Source organism: Hydractinia symbiolongicarpus, chromosome 1 (assembly GCF_029227915.1).
Source record: "Hydractinia symbiolongicarpus strain clone_291-10 chromosome 1, HSymV2.1, whole genome shotgun sequence".
NCBI lineage: Eukaryota > Metazoa > Cnidaria > Hydrozoa > Anthoathecata > Hydractiniidae > Hydractinia > Hydractinia symbiolongicarpus.
In genome coordinates, this window is record NC_079875.1 from 10,843,871 (window position 1) to 10,863,009 (window position 19,139).

At 32.7% G+C, this 19,139-nt stretch overlaps 2 protein-coding genes across 2 annotated transcripts; both read right to left on the bottom strand.

Moving 5' to 3' along the window:
* Positions 1 to 2,208: 2,208 nt before the first annotated feature.
* Positions 2,209 to 8,624, bottom strand: LOC130638037 (uncharacterized). The gene is made up of 2 exons (XM_057446971.1): positions 8,520 to 8,624; positions 2,209 to 5,850 (listed from the first exon to the last, which is right to left on the bottom strand). The coding sequence occupies exon 2, from the start codon at positions 5,318 to 5,320 to the stop codon at positions 2,750 to 2,752; it is 2,571 nt and encodes an 856-aa protein (XP_057302954.1). The 5' UTR covers positions 5,321 to 5,850; positions 8,520 to 8,624; the 3' UTR covers positions 2,209 to 2,749.
* Positions 8,625 to 16,479: 7,855 nt separating this feature from the next.
* Positions 16,480 to 18,730, bottom strand: LOC130629915 (uncharacterized). The gene is made up of 2 exons (XM_057443323.1): positions 16,966 to 18,730; positions 16,480 to 16,856 (listed from the first exon to the last, which is right to left on the bottom strand). Exons 1-2 carry the CDS (start codon positions 17,251 to 17,253, stop codon positions 16,695 to 16,697), a joined length of 450 nt encoding a protein of 149 aa, XP_057299306.1. The 5' UTR covers positions 17,254 to 18,730; the 3' UTR covers positions 16,480 to 16,694.
* Positions 18,731 to 19,139: the final 409 nt, after the last annotated feature.

The window sequence follows — 19,139 nt, forward strand, 5'->3', positions numbered from 1 at the left end:
TTTCTGACGTCATTGAAATTAAAATGGTGATTAATTTTTATTGTTTATTGTCTAAGTGAATTTTTCCATGGATTTAATGAGTAGGTTTTTAATATTGATAGGCTAATTTCGTGTATCCCTCTGTCTGTTTGCACCAGGTAAAGTGAATATGTTTATTTGATGTGGCCGTAAAACTTCTATATCTTTCCTTACGTTAGGGCACAACGTCAATACATTACCTTGACGTCAATAGCTTATAACTTATAACGCACTCATAACTTTGAGGCTGGATAACTTTAAAACAAAACTTATTTTAAAACCTTATTTTATTGAGCAATAACTAGGACCACCTTGGACCAAAATTGAACCAAGTTCCCCAAGCTGGTTCAACCCACTTGTTTCAAAAGATCCGGGATTATGACGTCATCAATTAACATTTAAAAAGAACATCTGTTTAAGCCTTCGTTAAAAGTACAGTTCCTAACGGATAAAGAAATTTAAGAATATAATTTTTTGAATGTTAGTGAATATTTGCAGGAGTCGGCAAAATTTCGAAACTGTAACATCTTTTTCATTTTAGGCTCTACACTATAGATGCAACGGTTAAACATTTTTTTTAAGAAATAACATGTTCTTGTGTTTCAACGGATCATTGGCGTCATCAAAATTTAAATGATGTTCGTCGTGAAAACTTTTTTCCGTAAAAATAGAAATGAAAGTTTTATGTGGTTTATAATGATCAATATAATGATCAATAACATTTTTTTAAGTATTGTCTATCAAGATAATTTAAAATTAAAATGACCAGGCCATTTGTTTTGTTTGGTCTTTCACTTTTCGTTTCCACTGACTTACTTTTATTTATTTATTTATTCTGTAAAAAAAAGGTTTTTCATTGCGCTTGATTTGAAAAAAATCCTATGCTCTATGATCAAACCAAAGGCAATCTCTGATTTAACCGGCTACATATTGTAGCATATTTCCTAGCTTATGTAGATATTTTGGTAAGGTTTATGAAGCCAATTTTTTATTTCGAGGTATTTTCACTTTTGAAAATGGATGAAAAGAGCAGAAGTTGGTGGACAATTGTATATTGTCCACATATAAACACCTATACAACAGTTTTATTTGCAGGTTAAAAGAAAACCTGCAGTTAGCAAATTTTAACTCAAAGTTATTTGTTTTGTGTTAACGCGAAATTAATATTATCTTGGTTTTTTTTTATCTCAGTGGGGCAAGTTGAACTTTCAGTTCCCATTCTCGGAAGTGAAGTCTAGCTAAGGTCTAGAAGTTTTTTTGAAGGATTTTTGCCTGTCCTGGCATGTTTCTTATTATATTCTAGACCCCACGACCGTATACTATTACAATTCGCGAACATGTCAATTTACTTTAGAATTGACATTTTTGACACTTTATATATATTTGCTACAAAACTAAACATGCGTAAAATACAATTCTGCCACATCGGAGTAAGTAAAAACATTCCAAGGAAAGTTATAAATTTGTTTTATCTTCTAATTATAACCCTAGCATAGGATATTAATTCTTATCAATTGCCAAAACACATCATAAAATTTAAGGGGTAATTTCCAGTAGTAGTGTAGAACACAGGGAAAGTATGGGATCAAATGTTCGGCATGCTGGTGTTACAGGAAAGGCTTTTTCTAATTCCATGCAAACTGCAAAATCACTTTTACATGTTCTTCAAAAGTTAAACATACCACATACTAGCTATTAGAATATTTAAGACAAGGTCAGAAAATTAAAATTTACAAATTTTACGTTCTATGATATCCATGGTACCACCAAAAATGAAAAGTAAAATGCTTAGACAAATTACAAGAGCTATATAAATTAACTTGAGATACATTTATTCTAATGAAATGAGACAGAGGAAATTAACTGGGCGTGTTTTAAGCACCGAAATAACTGATATATTTGCATAACACTATGTTTTCTTCGCTGTAATTTTGCCATTTCTTGTTATTAATGTGGTTGATTGACAACCTTTAAGTTAACCCTATTTGGTATGGGGGGGGGAGGGAGATAAAGTGCCCGCGGCATTTTCAAAGTCTCATAACTTTTTAATTACTGGATGAAATTCCTTTTTTTTATTCCATGACAGCTACTAACACCAAGGTTCTGAAATATCAATTTTTCAAAAAAATTATTTCTTTAAAATTTAAATTCTGATCGATTTACATTTTCTCTCTAGAGAAATGCTTCAAATCTTTCTAATAATATCTTACATTCTTTTATTAGTTTTCTTTAATAACTAGTACTGTGAATAGTGTTGAAAAAGATAAAAACACGGGAAGTTAAAAAAAAGACATGTTTTCTTTGACCAATGTCTTATTATGACGTCATCACTTCCTGTGATCACATGTCAACCCAAATATTTTGTCACCAATTAAGTTACAACATATTGATGCTTCTTTGTGCCAAGTTTCGTCACTTAAAACCAAACAGAGAAAAAGGTACAGCCCCATACTTACAAGGGTCAAAAAAGCCCATACCAAATAGGGTTAACACTCTACTTTCATTAACAGGATATTAATAACTAGGAAAAGTTATACGTCGTGCATACTGCAAAAATGAATTAAGAAATAAAAAAATACGTACAATATACGTTAAACTAATTGCTGGCGTTCTGATCAGCATTTATGTAGTTGTTAAGGAGAGTGGTAGACTTGATGTAGTGTGGTAGAGGGAATTCAGGCATATTGCGTGAATATTGCGTCGTACTCACTCACATAATCAAAACAATTCTTTAATTTGCATGAGGTTTCTTGCACAGTGCAAGTAGTGTTATAAAAATAATTATCAGCAATGGTAATAGCAGTACTATATGCTCTACCCAGACAAAAACCATTGCCATAGTGTTAATAGCTGGTACACTGGATTGGTCGTTCATGTAAAGAAAGGCAAAGAATAGATTTTCTACATTAAGAAATATTAAACATGAAAGTGATCCTGTTTCCAAGTGGTTCAAGATTCGCGTGCGGTATGGTAAAACATACAGATGATGTAGAAGACATACATGGAACACCAGCAATGTAAAAAACAATTTTGATATTGGGTTCACGACAAACGCACACAAGGCAGCTATAATTATTCGTCGACCAATCAACACAGCTTCCCAATTCAATTGACCATTTTTGTTGGAAATATAAGGACCAATAAAAATCTCTGTTACCTTGTCGATATCTTCCGTGTTAGTCATGACGTCTACTGTATTATTGGTACATAAAGAACGTAAGTAATAATATAATGATATTGGTGGAATAGCGAAAGATGGGTAAAATTGGTTAAGAGTAATTTGATTTCTTCGTAACATATTAACAGAAACATGCACAGAAATTGTAAAACGTATTATCCATAATATAGTTACAACCAAAATGCAATATTGCCACCAGTTGTAGCATGCGATATCTCCCTGCATGTATAAGTAATTTTTATCGTTTATTGACACACAGTTTAACATGTGAAAGCAAAATACATTCACTGCAGTATAGCCAAGCAAACCAACTTGGATTGAGCAAATGCATATGTTTTTCATGATTTTGTGAATCGTCGTTCCAGAAGGCACTGCATCAAGATTTCTTCTGTTTTTATAACGCTGAAATATTTTTATGATTGCAACTAATGCAAGAAGAATTAGAAAGATAATAAATACATTACCAAGCTTTATCGATGCTTTTGACAGCGCATCAAGATCTTTCATTGGACACAAATTTGATATGTTAAGTTGGCTTAATTGGAAATTAAAAAAAATTGATATAGTGTGTTTAATATGTATTATGTAACTATGCCCCTTTTCTTCCGGTGCATTTATTTCTATCAAAGCTTGCATTTGATAAAAGAAAAATGTGATATTTTTCAACCCCAAAATGCAAACGTTTGTTTGTCTTCCTTCAGTCTTTAATACAGCAGCATTGCTGAAAGGACAATCTTCCTCTTCATAAATGTTAGTTTCTTTCATGTTCTCATCCATGCTATCTTGAAAAGGCGTGTATTGATATAAATCATTGATAATTCCCGCCTTTTTTCTCCCACACTTCAGCTTGCGTAAGTTCTCGTACAAAGTCTTAAATATAATCTTAAAGTACATTAAAAAAACCACGTAAAATACGGCATATGCTACGTAGAATATCCAAAACAACCACTGATTGCATCTGTTCTTTCTTACACAACTATTACTAAAATAATTCAACGTGTGTCCGTTTTCACAAGCTCCACAAAGTATTCCTGTTCGTTTTTTGTTACAAGTGTTGTATGAAACACATTTTTTTGTCTTTTCAGAGCAGCAATATGCAGTGGGACAAGGTAAGAATTCTATTTCTTTGCTTTTTCCAATATATCCCCAAAAATTCCCTTTACTCTGTATCCCATACTCACACTTCCCTCCAGGAGGACATCGAAAGCACCTGAAATCTGACTTTTTTACGACAAGTTTGTTTTCTGACATCGTCCTGTTTACCATTGACAATGTAACACTATCGCCTTTTAGACTATACATTCCTCTTTCACATCTGCGACATTGGAATGCAATTGTAGGCTTAAAGTAAGCGATACCAAAATTGTGGGGACAAAACAGAGAAAGGTTATCAAAATTATCTTCCCCATATCTAAATTTGTCGTCCAAACGTATCCCATCTAGTACTGGAGCATCTAGAACTGTCTTGTCTATAATTATTGATACATCTGTGTAGCTTATTTGCGCACCAGTATTAATGATTATTCCGGTCGTTAAAGGACTATGAGTTGTGCCAATAAAGCGTACGGAATTTAAATAGAAAGCCCTATCGTAACGAGTAACTTGCGTTTTGATGTAAATACTGCCGCCGGTAATATTAGCTGAGTTGTAAAAAAATATAGATGAATTAACAACACTAGCACCTTTTCCTTTATAGACATATATAGCGCCACCAGTGCCGGCAGTATTAAAAGAAAAGAACGAGTTGTGAACATTCCAAAAGTCGGTATTGTAAATAAACACGGCACCACCTCGAATACTTTTATTCCTTTCAAATGAAGAATTATAAATTGTCAAGCTAAAGGCTGAATATACTTGTACAGCTGAAGTTTGAAATCCTGAAAACTTGAGTTTATTCAATACGATTGTGAAACATTTAACTGTCTTAACTCCAAATATGTATCTTTGATACGGATCATTATCTGCTTGAAACGTAGACGCTTCTATTTTGATGGCAGAATTTTGGCGATTACAGTGTATTAAAATCCCAAGAGAACATTTAAATATGCTTTTTGTGACCTTGATTTTAATTGTTTTTTTTTGCCCAACTGTCCACCAATGCATTATTCTTCTCTCCGTTACCATAAAAAGTGCAGGAGTCTATAACAATCAGCAAGTTTCCAACATGAACACTTCCAATAAGATTTGAGCGTTTTATTAAACTATGATGTATACGTATTTCAACAGATTCTACATGGCTTCTTCTAGTATTAAAAATGAATTCAGTTAAATTGTTAAAGCTGCAGTTGGCGATTAATGCACTAAAAGATGAGTTTCAATCCAGAAGTGGAGTTTTAATAAAATGAATGTGCTCAATTTTTAAATAGATATGCTTATTACTGTATGTACGGAATAAATACTCTTGATATTTGCCTTGGTGACAGGACGACTTTTTTTACCCCCATAGGAAGTGATTGTAATGCTTGATTTAAGGATTATTGAACTACTTACGTAATATACATATGTTTTCTCTGTACCCCCGTCCAATTGCACAGTAGTTGGTAAAAGAGGATTCTTCTTTACAGCAAATTCAAATGTATTACATGGGTTTAGATACGTGCCACAAAATTTATTATCTTCACCATTGCGCTTGGAAACGTACACATCCGAAGTACCTAAAAACAAAACCACTTTTGTATAAAGGAACATAATCCTTGATCTTTGATGTAGAATTATTCGATATTAAGGCTACGTTGCGGTCGGAAAAACTTCAAGACTTGTTCTCCTATGTTCATTTTGTTTGGGAATTAGCAATATTGAATACCTAAAACCTTAGAAAAGCCTATCTCAATTTGGTGGACATTTTAGCGATTAAATCATTTTTCCATTTAAATAATATAATTATTCTGAATATGCGTCTATAATCTTTGCGGAGATGACTTTTTATTTGTCAAATGACAAATAATTCTTCTGATATGAACCCATGTACATTGACTGACCAACTGCCCTCTGGTATACCATCATAGCATACTTATAATGTTAAGGTTGAATACTTGCCAACGAATATTAAACAATTTAATTCTTGTTAATCAAATCAAACGGTTTAAGTTAGTCCGCACTTCACATCATCAAAATAGTTTTTTTTTATATCTTCTTACCCCTTGCATTTTTTGGACAGTGTTTCAAGACTTATAGAAGAAACATTGAAAAAACGTCTTTTGATATTGAGGTTGGCTAATCATTAAAAACATTTAAGCTAAGATAAAATTCATTTATCAAGAAGGCATGTTGTTGCACGTCACTTTCATTACCTATATTATAATAAAAAAAGGGTAATCGCATAATTAAAACTAAAGTTAACGTAGGCGAATCGCTCATGACATTGTCAGAACAATTTTTTTATAATTTGTCCATAAATGGAAAAAAAATTGTTGGCTTACAACTGCTTTAAAAGAGAGAGAAACTGCGCTGCGGCACGGTGGCTGAATGAAATCATGATGAGTGTTGACTTTAAAGACCAGACCAACTGGCTTGGTTGTTTGTGGGGATTTGTACTGAGTAACAAATCCCCACTATAAATGAATTTTGTTTACGTCTTTGTGAGTGCTGAATTATTTATAATTGAGTATTTTTTACACATTTACTAAAGAGGTGGCTAAATTAAAAAAACAATGGAATATATTTTTCTTTACTGTGATGGTCACGGGTCAATATACACAAAATAATTAAACAAGAAAAAGTTAATGATCAAAATGGAAAAAATGTTGAACAAAATGTGATAAACCTTTTTTATTATTTTATACTACTGAACTTAAAGAGAAATAAGCGAGTAAAGATAAAGAAAGTAAAGATTCGTTAATAAAGATGAAGCCACCATATCGCGCGTTCGGTTTGTTGATCAATGTTTCGGGCATGTATATTTATTCAAATTTGGCGCCTTTTTATGATAACAATCTTCATCGCTGAGAGCTGGCAGTATCAACGTAAAGGGACTCAAAACATGAAAAATAATATTGTTGATGGTCATGACAGAGCCGGGTTATAAGTGACAACACTAAAATTTTACTGAATTTTACATCTCCAGGTCATGATGCCATTTTGATCAATTTTTAAAGCTCTATCTAATCCAAAAGCGGTTAACAAACTAAAACATAATGCGAAATAACAAACCGTTGATGTTGTCATCAAAATAATCCATTAGTGGGAGGTTAAACAAAGAGTTATTTTTTGATTCATAGAACAAATAACTTCAAAACTTTTATTTTCGTTTCATACTGCTAACACGTTTTCTCTTTGCGGTTTATGACGTAAATGTGTTAAAAAATTTGTTGCAAAGGCCAGCTTAAAGAAACCAAAATTCCGGACAATATCCCCAACCTATATTTGATAATTATTTTCGCTGCCTAATTGATTGGTTAATCGCCTTGGTTTAAGCTCTCCTGAAAGTGTTCTAACCTTTTGTTTTGTTATATTCTTGCTGTTGTTATATAAAATAAATAAATATCTACATCTGATGCATTTTTTATACAACCAAAGTATAATAGTTTAAAGAAAATACTAAAGAGACAGCACAATCTTATGTCTTTCACCTATACACGAGCTCCAAAATTTTGTTTTTGACACACTTTTACATCATTATTGTTAATCGGTCCCATAACATCGTGACAATATGCGTTCGGTTAGAAGAAAAATTTTTGAGGCGAAACAGTAACTGCTTTGCCCAGAGATCAAAACAGGGATCGAGATTTTATGCATTAGTCAAATTAAATATCAAAAATTATTTCTGGGTTATCTTTCTTTAAATACCCTATTAAACCTATTCATTCAGAGGTGTGGACATATTGTTCCAAATGAACAAGAAAAACAAACGAACAAATAAACAAGGAAAGAAATAAATAAACAAATAAACAATAAGTACTGTACTGCAGTAGTAGGACAAAAACTTGGTGAATATTAACATTGTTTTAATTGGCAACTTTTTATCAAATTCTATGGAAACAGCATTTGGAAAGTTGCCATGACGACAGTTAAATGTGGCCCTCAAAAAATGCTACACGGATCACTAAAGTTAAAATTTTTGCTAAATGCTATTTAACCGAAATTAAAAGAATTTTATTTTTTGGGATAAAACATTCCCTGGAACACCACAAATTCTTTTGAGCCTACAGTAATGCGCAAATAACAATTTAAAGCAATTTTGAGCACTCTTGAAATGTATCAGTCTTAACATAAAGGAAAAAACCCAAAATAAAGCATATAACAAATTTTAAACATGAGCAAAAAACAATGTACTCTGGTCAAAAAGAAAGTCTCTTGCTAATACGAATACTAATAAATCACTCACCAATCATGTTGCAAACCATTACAGCTAAAGTTAAATGTAAAAACAATTTAATTGACATTTTGATATGGTTTAGCTTTTAATTGAAGTTATTCAACTCTTTATTCCTCTAGTTGTTTAGCTATGAGGTAAACATATTTTCATATGTATATTCAAACATATTTAATAACGAAACAGAAAGCTCTTAATTATCTTCCAATAAGGTTGTCTAATTGGTATAGTTTTGAAAATTAAATTGGTTTTTCCTATTATCATAAAATGAAATGTAATGTTCCCTAAGTTTCTTTTAATGATATGCAACCTTGTCGTAGGTGCTATTCTACCTCCTTGTCGTTTTTAACCAACATTTAGTACTAATTTTTCAGACACCGCCTTACCTAATATTTTTTTGTTTCCATACCTCTCATTCTTTAAATATAAGCAATTAATTAAAACTATCCCTAATCTTCGAAATCCTGTTAATAGGTGAACTCAAAAATTCTACTGGAATCCCTTTAAGAGCCTGAAACTTCCACTATTGCTTTTAATTCATAGTCATGTGTTTTGTAGATAGTTTGGTTTGTATGTTGGAGGCTGTTTGTAATTGTGTGGGTGGTTTTAAAGTAAAGCTTGGACTTCTGATACCCAAAACATGTTTAGCGTTTTCGTTAGTTGTCAGGCAGATGGAATAAAGATGTTCGAGCAATACTCCCCATAATGTTGCGTTAGTAAATAAAAACAAATGTATTTCGAAACAGCGACAATTCTGAAATATCAGTGATCAGTTTTAGCGTTCATTGCATCATGTCACATCAATTCCAAACTGCATTAGTTGGCTTGATTGTATTGGATATTTTAATGCGAGGCTATATAAGGCTGCCATGTTTATTCTAGAACATCAGATTTTGTAACCGCGCCAGAATCTAGTGTGTCAGAATATACGGACGGCGGTCAGTAATGCGTAACCACAACCCCCAGCCTCCACGTTCGCACAAAATGAACCAACGTCCTAAGAATCCATGTGGGGAAGGATTGAGGAAGACTTTCTTGTTCAACTTAAGAACTAGTTTATAACAAACATAACTATTAAATTTTGAACAATGTCCGTAACGAATATGATAGTAATTCTTGACTTTCGTTACAAAAAATGGAAGTAACAAATTCCTAAATTTTATTTTTAGTACTCTGGTTAAAACGCGTCAGCGTAAAGTTAATTTGCATTTCACATAAAAATTTGATCGAACTTGATTGTTTGTGTTCAGCCTTTTTGCAACTTTAAAGCTGCTTTCGCTATGAATGTGAAACATAAATTTTTATAGAAAGTTCGCTATAATAATAAATAAAGCTTTTTTTGCCACATTATTTTTTTTGGAAAATGGCAATTTCTCGGTTATTTCTTAAAATAGCTAAACATCATCGACTGATAAATGCTCTGCCGCCAATAGGATGCAAAAGCTTAACTCAAATGTATAAGAGGGGGGAGGAACATTGAAAATGCGCTAGTTGCAGTTTTTGCAAGTTATAGAAAAATTACGTGACAGCCACCGAAAGTGGCAAAAACCGCGAGAGCAGCACATGCTGAAGTCAGTGCGAGTTAGTATGGTTTCCAATAATTTTTGTGAACAATATTGGTATAAGCAATATTGGTATAAATATTCATAACGAAATGTTGAACCAATTATATGCATCCGGTAGAAAGTGTTCGGATAAAGAAGTTTGTTTAAACTACTTTGAAAAATAAGTCATCAAATCAATACTTAGAACTCAGACAACTCTGTGAAACTACCAAAAGAAAAGTCCTTTTATTTCACTGGAGCAAAATTATATAATGAGTTCACACTCCATATCAAAATTGAAGAAAACTTTCAACGATTTAAAAGTTTGTTAAATCATCATTGGTTTTTCCGTCTGCCTCATATTTTTTGAAGTGAGCACTTTTTCCTCGTTTAGGGATACTCACGCTCGAATTCAATACCATTTGTCTACTGAGGTGCTGGGAACAAATCTGGGTCATACTCATAGCCATCGTTATAGTGTCTTATATTCTTGTATTTTTATATTAATTTCTTTTTACTTCCTCTATTTCAAATTACAAAGCGCGACAAAATTGGATTACAAAGTGCGATGGGATTCAAAGTGCAACGGGATTATAAAGTGATACACTATAAAGTAACTCAGGTCTGGCAAGTTTCGAGGTGCCCAGTCACTTACTATATTTACTTTAAAATTTAGTGCGTGTTAAATATACTTACTGTCGCATATGTGCTTTTATCTATATATCTATATCTGTGACATAGAAAAAAATGTCTTCTTGGTTAACTTTTGTTACGTTACCGGAAGACAGTAATGAATTGGACTGACGACAATGTGTTTTATAAAATTAGTAAGCACATGGAATTTTAGTTATAACTTTCCTCCACTATCTTGAACACAGAGTGGTGGCATCAGTTGTTTTTTATCAAAATTTCTAAAACAAGCTATATTCTTTACTATTTTTTTATTTTGATTCCATCGAAGTGGATATCTTCACGGAGCGATCGACTAATAGTATTTTTATGGTATTCCCCTTGGAATCTTGTGCTGTGTAGCAAGGAAGTGCTTGTGTCCTCTTAAGATATATCTTTGGTATATTAACTACTAATTTGTGCACATCCATCGTATTTGATAAAATTTTAATCATTCGCCAGTGCGAAAGAGGTGAGAGTGAGAGTAATGTTTTCTGTGTGTAATATCTTTCTGCTAGATATACTACTGTAACTTACTGGCGATCTTATAGTTGTAGTAAGACAAAATTTGCAATAATGAGAATGTATCTTCACTGCAAAATAATACAAAAAATACAAAAACACTAGTAAATAATATATTAGCTTACGAAAGATTATTGTATGAATTGACGGAATGTTATTGACTTGCAATGAATCGCTGCAGCCAAGTTATAAAACTTATAGTAGTAGTAGTAGTAGATGTTTTCCTTCTTATAATTGCGTTGAAATAATTAATCAATATTGTGTTTCATTGTATATGCCTTATTGCGTTTTGATCAAATTCCGCTGGAAGTGCCGCATTATCTGCTTGCATTCCGGATATTCCATTAATCGGTTAATCAGATTCCACGTGCAGTACCGCATTTTTTATCTGCTTCATATGGTCCGACCGGTTTAATTAAAAACAAAGCTTGTTTTGAAATCCCCCAGGTTAATGTAAGGGTCATCAACATATATATCAAGTGTTTTCAACAAAATGATAGTTTTAGTTTAGGACACAAAAGCTCTATAAAAATCTTCTGTTTTTGATAATGCATCTTTATGTGTATCGAATGAGCGACATATACGCGTCATTCATGTTTTTTTTGTTACTTTTACGGGTAATATATTGCTTATTAATGTGGACAATTACCTTTCTACCTTATTACACGAAAATAACGAAGCTAGTAATTAACGCGAATTTTGAAATTTAGCGTTAATTAAAACTCGGTTAATTTATTCATCGTGAAAATATCTCCTCCGTTAATTAAGTGTTGCGCAAAAAAAAAGGTCCGTTAACCTTAATTGTCAAAAATAATTTTTCAACGACTTCAACATAACTCGTGGATATATAGATGTGCTCAATAAAAATAGAAATTTTTAGGCACCGTTAATCTCAAAAAGGAAAGAAGATAATCAAAGCAGGATGGAAAGCAGCAGGTGTACGGTAAACTTGAAAAATGCCAGTTACAACGATAAAAACACTATCAAAGATAACCCTTTTCAGTAATCTTTTTTGAGCATTTTAGACAAAAAGATAAAATACGTGCGATGACATTTTATTATTTCTTTTTTATTCTCTTAGCTTGAACCTGTAAAAAAGTGTCTACCCTTTTGAGAATTCGCGTAATGAAGTACCATCTCATTATTTGAAATTCGTTGTTTTGTGTTAATTACCACAAAATTCGAAATTTGCGGTAATTTTAGATCGTATTAATTGTGAACCCGTTAATTACTTGCTTCGTTGTTTTCGTGTAATAAGGTATACGGAAAAGCATACGGAAAATATAGACTTTTGCCTATTACTTGCCTAAAGTCACTACGGTGGGTTCCCACCTCATAACCTCGGTTCAAATTTTCCCACATAGACAAGCTAAACGGTTTATAAGCGTTTTAATCAAATTATTTGGCCGTATACGTATGTTAGATTTTTTTATGCATAATCTAACGTTTAAAATGGATAAAACAATCGATTAAACAACTTGTGCAGGACCGTCTGAAGTCAATTTTTTGCATAGCTAGCTTCAATCAGGTACCTGGAATTACATGATAATTTGAAAATTATATAGCCAGTTGGCACCTGAGAAACCCAATGACGTGTAATAGTCAACTTGACAAATCATGTACCAATTTCCAACGACAAGTTTCTATATTAGAGCTAGCTAACTACACGTTACAGCTCAAAGAAATGACTGCTTGCTACCAATCAATCCAATAAAATACACATCACTAAACTACATAAATCTCAGGTAAGCAAAAGCATAAATAAAATGATTGATTTAAACATTTGGACAACAATCAAGAAAAACGTACAATAAAAGTTTGACAACGGCTGCGTGTAAGGAGTGAAAAAAAGCGCACCACACAAATCTGTGACTTAAAACGCTGGGCTCCCTTAGCCCTAGAAAGTGATATACAGAACTTGATTCATTGAGACCAATCTCATTAAACAATAAATCCAGAAAAACTATGCATTTGAGGGTCACGTGACGAGGCCTTCTCCAGGGCCATGTTCATCTCGCCGTCCCAATAGAAAAAAGAGACAACATGCGCTAGGTTAACACTATCTATGTAAACATTTGTAAAAATTGTCACTAGTCCAAAAAAGTATAATGTTGGAAACTGTTACAACACATTTTCAGTTGTCAGAATTTAAAGGTGAGTAAGTAAGTCAGTAAAAAGTAAGTAAGTAAATAACGGGAAGTTTTAACGTCCTTGGGGATTCCGTCCTAAGGGCCCTCCCCTCCGACTGCCCCTATGTTACAATGTTACATTACCGCTTACGTATAGCATTGCTCTAATATGCTTGCCTGCCACACAAACCGATTAGCGGTTAGTAGATGGCACCAAATGGGCTGACAACACCACATATAAAGTGCGCCGGAGTGGGGACATGAACCTGAAACCTTATGATTACAAGTTGAATGCGCTACCACTACACCATCTCCGCCTAAAGGTAAATGTTAGTTAAGTAAAACTTCAAAAAACTTGGCAACTTTCTGCTTTCGATTCTTAAGTAGTGAAGTACGCAAAGTCTAGTTGAGTCTTTTTGGGTTTAGTATCGACATTTTCCAACTTACAAGACCATATGCTGTTATACGTGCAAATATGTATTTTATCCATAGATCAACAAGTTTGTTATTAAAAACAATGTTTAAAAATAAATTGCGGAAGACTCTTTTTCATCAAAAAAACGTAATAAGTTCTCTGCAATCGAACTAAGATTAATGTCATTCTGCATGTTTGTGTTTCACGTGTTTTTTTCATCTTTTACTAAATGTTATTGTTTACTGTTTCCCTTCATGTGATTGTAGAATTTATACCGAATTTTATATCAACTCTTAGTGCATTTAATTAACACGCATCCGTGAACTATTAAAAATACATTTAACATAACTTTACCATGTTGATTAAGTGTTTTAAGACAAGCACGTATCCAATCCCAAAAAAAGATCTGATTATTGCTCCAATTTAGGAAGCAGTGTGCAATTTTCCATCTGACAACAATGTTTCATTGTTTCGTTGACGCAGTGCTATTGCCCTTCTTAGTATCGTTATACCTTTTCATTTTAAAAGCCTAAGAATGTAATTTGTGATGCATGTTTTTTTGTGATTATAAAGACATTTTAATGCATAAGTACAGTTTATTTGCATGTAACCATCTTTCTTCTTTTCGGTCTTTATATATTTGTTATTGTTTTTTTTTTCTATTTCGCATGACAAGTTACTTAGACATAATAATTGTGATATTTTCACTTTCAAGTTTTAAGTTTAATTACAAATGATTTTAAAAGCATTATTAGCACGTAAATGATGTATATCTCGGTTAGAAGAGTTTGGTAGTTCACAAAAATTTATGTTTTCACGGAAAGGGGATAAAACGTACACTAGTAATAACAACTGACTCAGCATTTAAAACGTAATGTATGGAAAGCAACAAAAACTGACATTTTCAAAAGCAAAAGACATTATGACAAGGATTCTGAAAGTGATTACAAAATGACTGCCTGACGCCTGTTAATTATATGGAAATTAAAAGTTAAAAATAAATATTGAAAAATCCTCAGTACTGCAAAAAGTACTAGTTTCCATGGTAGCAATTACGAATCAATTTCTACTTTTATTTTCAAGTTACCAGTGTGGAAGAGACAGGAAGTTACAATGGTTTCCTCTGTTAGTTGTTGTTATATTCAATCGGAGCGGGTTTTCCTTCATTCACTTTCCTTAATTTTAAATCAAATGTAGATTTTTAAATAATGTCTTTTAAACGTTTCCTAGTATGAGTACTTAAACCCTATTCGGACAGGGAGCTACCAAAGCATACAGTTTTAGGGGTTATAGTTTGGTAATTTTTATCATTTTCAGTCAACTTCGGAAAAATTGAAAATTTTTGATTGTGACATCACGTCTGTTCCTATGATAATTCCTCGGCTTATAGCTAATCGATAAAAAACTGGCCTTTTTTCATGACATGATTAGTCATATTTTTTTCTTTTTTATGCTTTTATCAACTAATTTGATACGTTCAAAACATTTCAAACAGTGTTTCTTATTCCAAAGTATACGTTGTATTATTTCGGCTTTTTTTCGGGTTTGCTAATACATGATGACTTTATTTTCGACTGCAATGACGTCATTAAATTTTTCTTTGTCTAACTCATCCGAAGTGCTCACGAATAGTTCTGCCAAGTTTTATGGCATGCTTCATCACTTTTAGAGGGAGGTGTAGGGGAGAGGGGGGTTATACCCGAAAGATTAGTTCTTCACAACCCTTAAAAAGCCTTGCAGATAGATGTATTACTACATTTTTTTCTCATGAATAAATCTTAAAAAAAAAAAAACAATTTTAAGGTTTTAGCTACGAACGAGGTAAGGATGCAGAAACTAGCCAGCTATGTCTAGCTGAAGTTTTTTGTTAAGTTTTGTATAATGCATTTTGTCCTAGTCAACTTTTCTGCATAAATTCGAATTTTATCACAGTTACAGCTTTGGCTACAACCATTCGCAAAATATATTTAGACAAGGCGGCAAATTTCGAAGTTTGTCCCTAAAAGTAATCATGTAAGACGTTTCTGTAGTAGGTACAGTGATTTACTTAGGATCTTAAATCATTTGGTTAAAACCTAACTCTCTAAATGTGTTGCTTGTTGCTCCAGTCGTGGCCTTTTTTCTCAAATTTTAGGTTTCTTTTGAATTATTTCGCAAGGCAGACCAGCGCAATTTAAACGCTGCTGACCTAACCAACACATGTGCAAAAGGAGTCCTTGCGTTCACCATCGACTTGCTTTTTGCCAAATTTAAAAAATGGCTAAAAAAGCGTTGTAGCTAAAACGTATGGCAGCATTCAGACGCATCGATTTTGCAAGTTTCACAAAAACATGTACTTATCCGCTTAAACTGGCGTTATAAGCCAGGTCACTGATCTAATCGTTATGGCTCCAAATATGCTGATAAAACTATAAAAAGTGTGTCAAAGTAGAACATAGAACCTATAACGATTATTAGCCGAATACGCTGCAGCTACACCCTATCCACATAAATACAAATTGTTTTACTGAGCTTTGGATATTCTGCTCCCAGGTCTCGCTTTTACTTGGTTGCATTTTTCGCTGTAGTTTTTAGTTAGCGTACGCGTAATTTGACAATTCGACAATTTATCAAACTCCTTTTATAGATATAGACCCTGCGCAATCCTCCTCTTCCTTAAGCTTTTTAAGAAAATAAGACGGAAAAAATACGTTTTAAAATCTAGCTTACAAATAATCTACATTAGTTTTTTCAAAAATATTTATACATGCTAAAGATAGCCCTCAAATAAACAAGGGCCATATCACAGAACTTATGTACATATTACAAAATTTATGTGTCATATCACAAGGGTAATAACAACCAGGCAACAAATTATTATTTATGATTTCCTGCTTACTCTTGGTTTCACATTGAATCATCATTACCATTATACTGGTATTGGTTCAAGGTTGCTTTTCGAAAAGACTTCATGTTGTAGAAAAACTCCATCTTCTGCGTAATTAGCAATTGAGTGAAATGATGGCCATTTCGAAGGTGCAGTGGAAGCGAATACTGACGATAAATTGCTCACACTGTCGTACAGTGCTCCCTGAAAATTAAAAGATTGGATAAATGAATTATAAATTAATGGCAATGTTAAAGCAACCTATAAACCTCGCCCATTGTTAGAATCCTTTTAAAGTGTAGCACAAAATTACCTTATCACAATCTCCTTCGCTACATTCTTTATGTTTTTTGGACTCCACTTTTTTACATGTTGCTCTCATTCTGTTTAAAAAGAAATTTAATTTGGGTAGCATCTCTTTTGATTTAATTGGTTTCTTTCCGCCTGAAAGTCGTGTAACTAAACTCATTATGTTCTTAGGTATCCTGTATCCGGCATCTTGTGTTGCCAATAGAAAAGAGGGTATAAGGGTTATTGCTTTGTCGTAACTGGTAAGGTATAAAGGAATAAATTGGAAACTGCTGTTTTGATGATATGCCATTGCAGTTATGAGTTTCAAAGCGAATTCGTATGGTCTGTGCTTTGATGAAGTGTGTTCTAAATGGTAAGAAATGGAATGTTATGTCGGTATTAAAAGTACCTGCTCGTTAGGAAAGAAAAAAGCTGTGCGATGGACACGCAGAATGTTTATGTTTGCACGGAATAACAAATCCGATATATTATTGCCGTCTTTGTTCTCATTGCGCACACGTAGTAAATCAATCACGAAGTCCGACTTTTACGGATAATTAATAAGCAACATGAAATGATCCAAGCTATTTATGATAGTCGTTTTAAATGTTGTGGTGTTGAGGTTCGGAGGCCTATTTGTGTTTTTATTTTTTTGCCTTCTGGAAGTTTTTTTTATTTCTTTAATATTTGACATGTTAGCCATTTACAAATCTTAAAGAAAAGAATTTTAAGATTTTCGCCACGAACGTAGATTAGCAGTGTTAATGCTATTTTATTAGCTACGATTCATTCAGTATATTATTAAGTGGTTTTATCTTTAGCTGACATAAATGTTTTTGTGTTTTACTGAACAATCTGGTTATCACTAAGGGGGCATTGAAGTTTGGGTTACTTTAGCTGAGTTGGCACTAATAGACAAAAGCAGGTAGTTTGGCTGCGGAAGGTTATCTAGTTGCACCACAAACCGTGTTCTAAACTTGCTGAAAGTCTGAAATTTATTGATACAATGAGAGGCGAAAAACTGCGACCTGTCGACTCGTTAAATTATGCTTTTAATTATTAGTTTCGGAAATTTTATTTAAGCTTATTCGCAAAATTAAAAGTGTTTTAGCTGAATTGGATGAAGCTTGTGTTAATAACTTGATATCATACATTCGATGGTTAAGTCATTCATTAAAATGTATCATTTTATGTGTAATGTTACTATTTTTTGTCATGTATTGTGTATTCATTCTGTTTTCACACTTGTTCGGTCTTCTATGTTTTATTTGTCTCATAATATAAGTCCTACCTGTATTATTATGTTGCATCTTCCCCTGTGTATTATTAAATTGTCTATTGTTAATTTTTAATGTCATTAGGGATTTCAGTTAAAACTATTTTCGTTCATCTATTATTTATGTAATTACATTATATAATAAAACTGAGTAACACACAAAATCAATCTAAGCGTTTCAACATCAATTATCGAATAATAATTTACTTTGGCAATTTCATCCAGTTTGGTACTTGGCAATCTGGTAAGAATATTATCTAATATACTTATATTTAAACATTTTTGGTCAAATTTTTCAAAGCTAAAACTTGTATATATTTCTTTTTTAGGTTAAATTAAGTAACTTAACTTAATCAATACCAATCAAACCATTTCTTTACTACAAACAACCCAATCTAAACCCTGGAGAGACCTACAGTAATGCCAGGTGAAATTCTTTGTTTTTATTTAAACCGAAGTTTGATTCTAGAAAGAACTTATTCCGCAAAATAAAGAGAATGTCTGGTGACAGATCTAGGACAGCGTTAAAGTATCTATTTAAATGATGTTGCAGGAACGCTTTTGTTTAATTATTAAACAGATTTGCAATGTAAAATATACCTGTACTAAGCGCTCAGTCTGGATTTGTGAAAGAGTTTACTTTAACTCGGTTAGAAGAGTTTGGTAGTTCACAAAAATTTATGTTTTCACGGAAAGGGGATAAAACGTACACTAGTAATAACAACTGACTCAGCATTTAAAACGTAATGTATGGAAAGCAACAAAAACTGACATTTTCAAAAGCAAAAGACATTATGACAAGGATTCTGAAAGTGATTACAAAATGACTGCCTGACGCCTGTTAATTATATGGAAATTAAAAGTTAAAAATAAATATTGAAAAATCCTCAGTACTGCAAAAAGTACTAGTTTCCATGGTA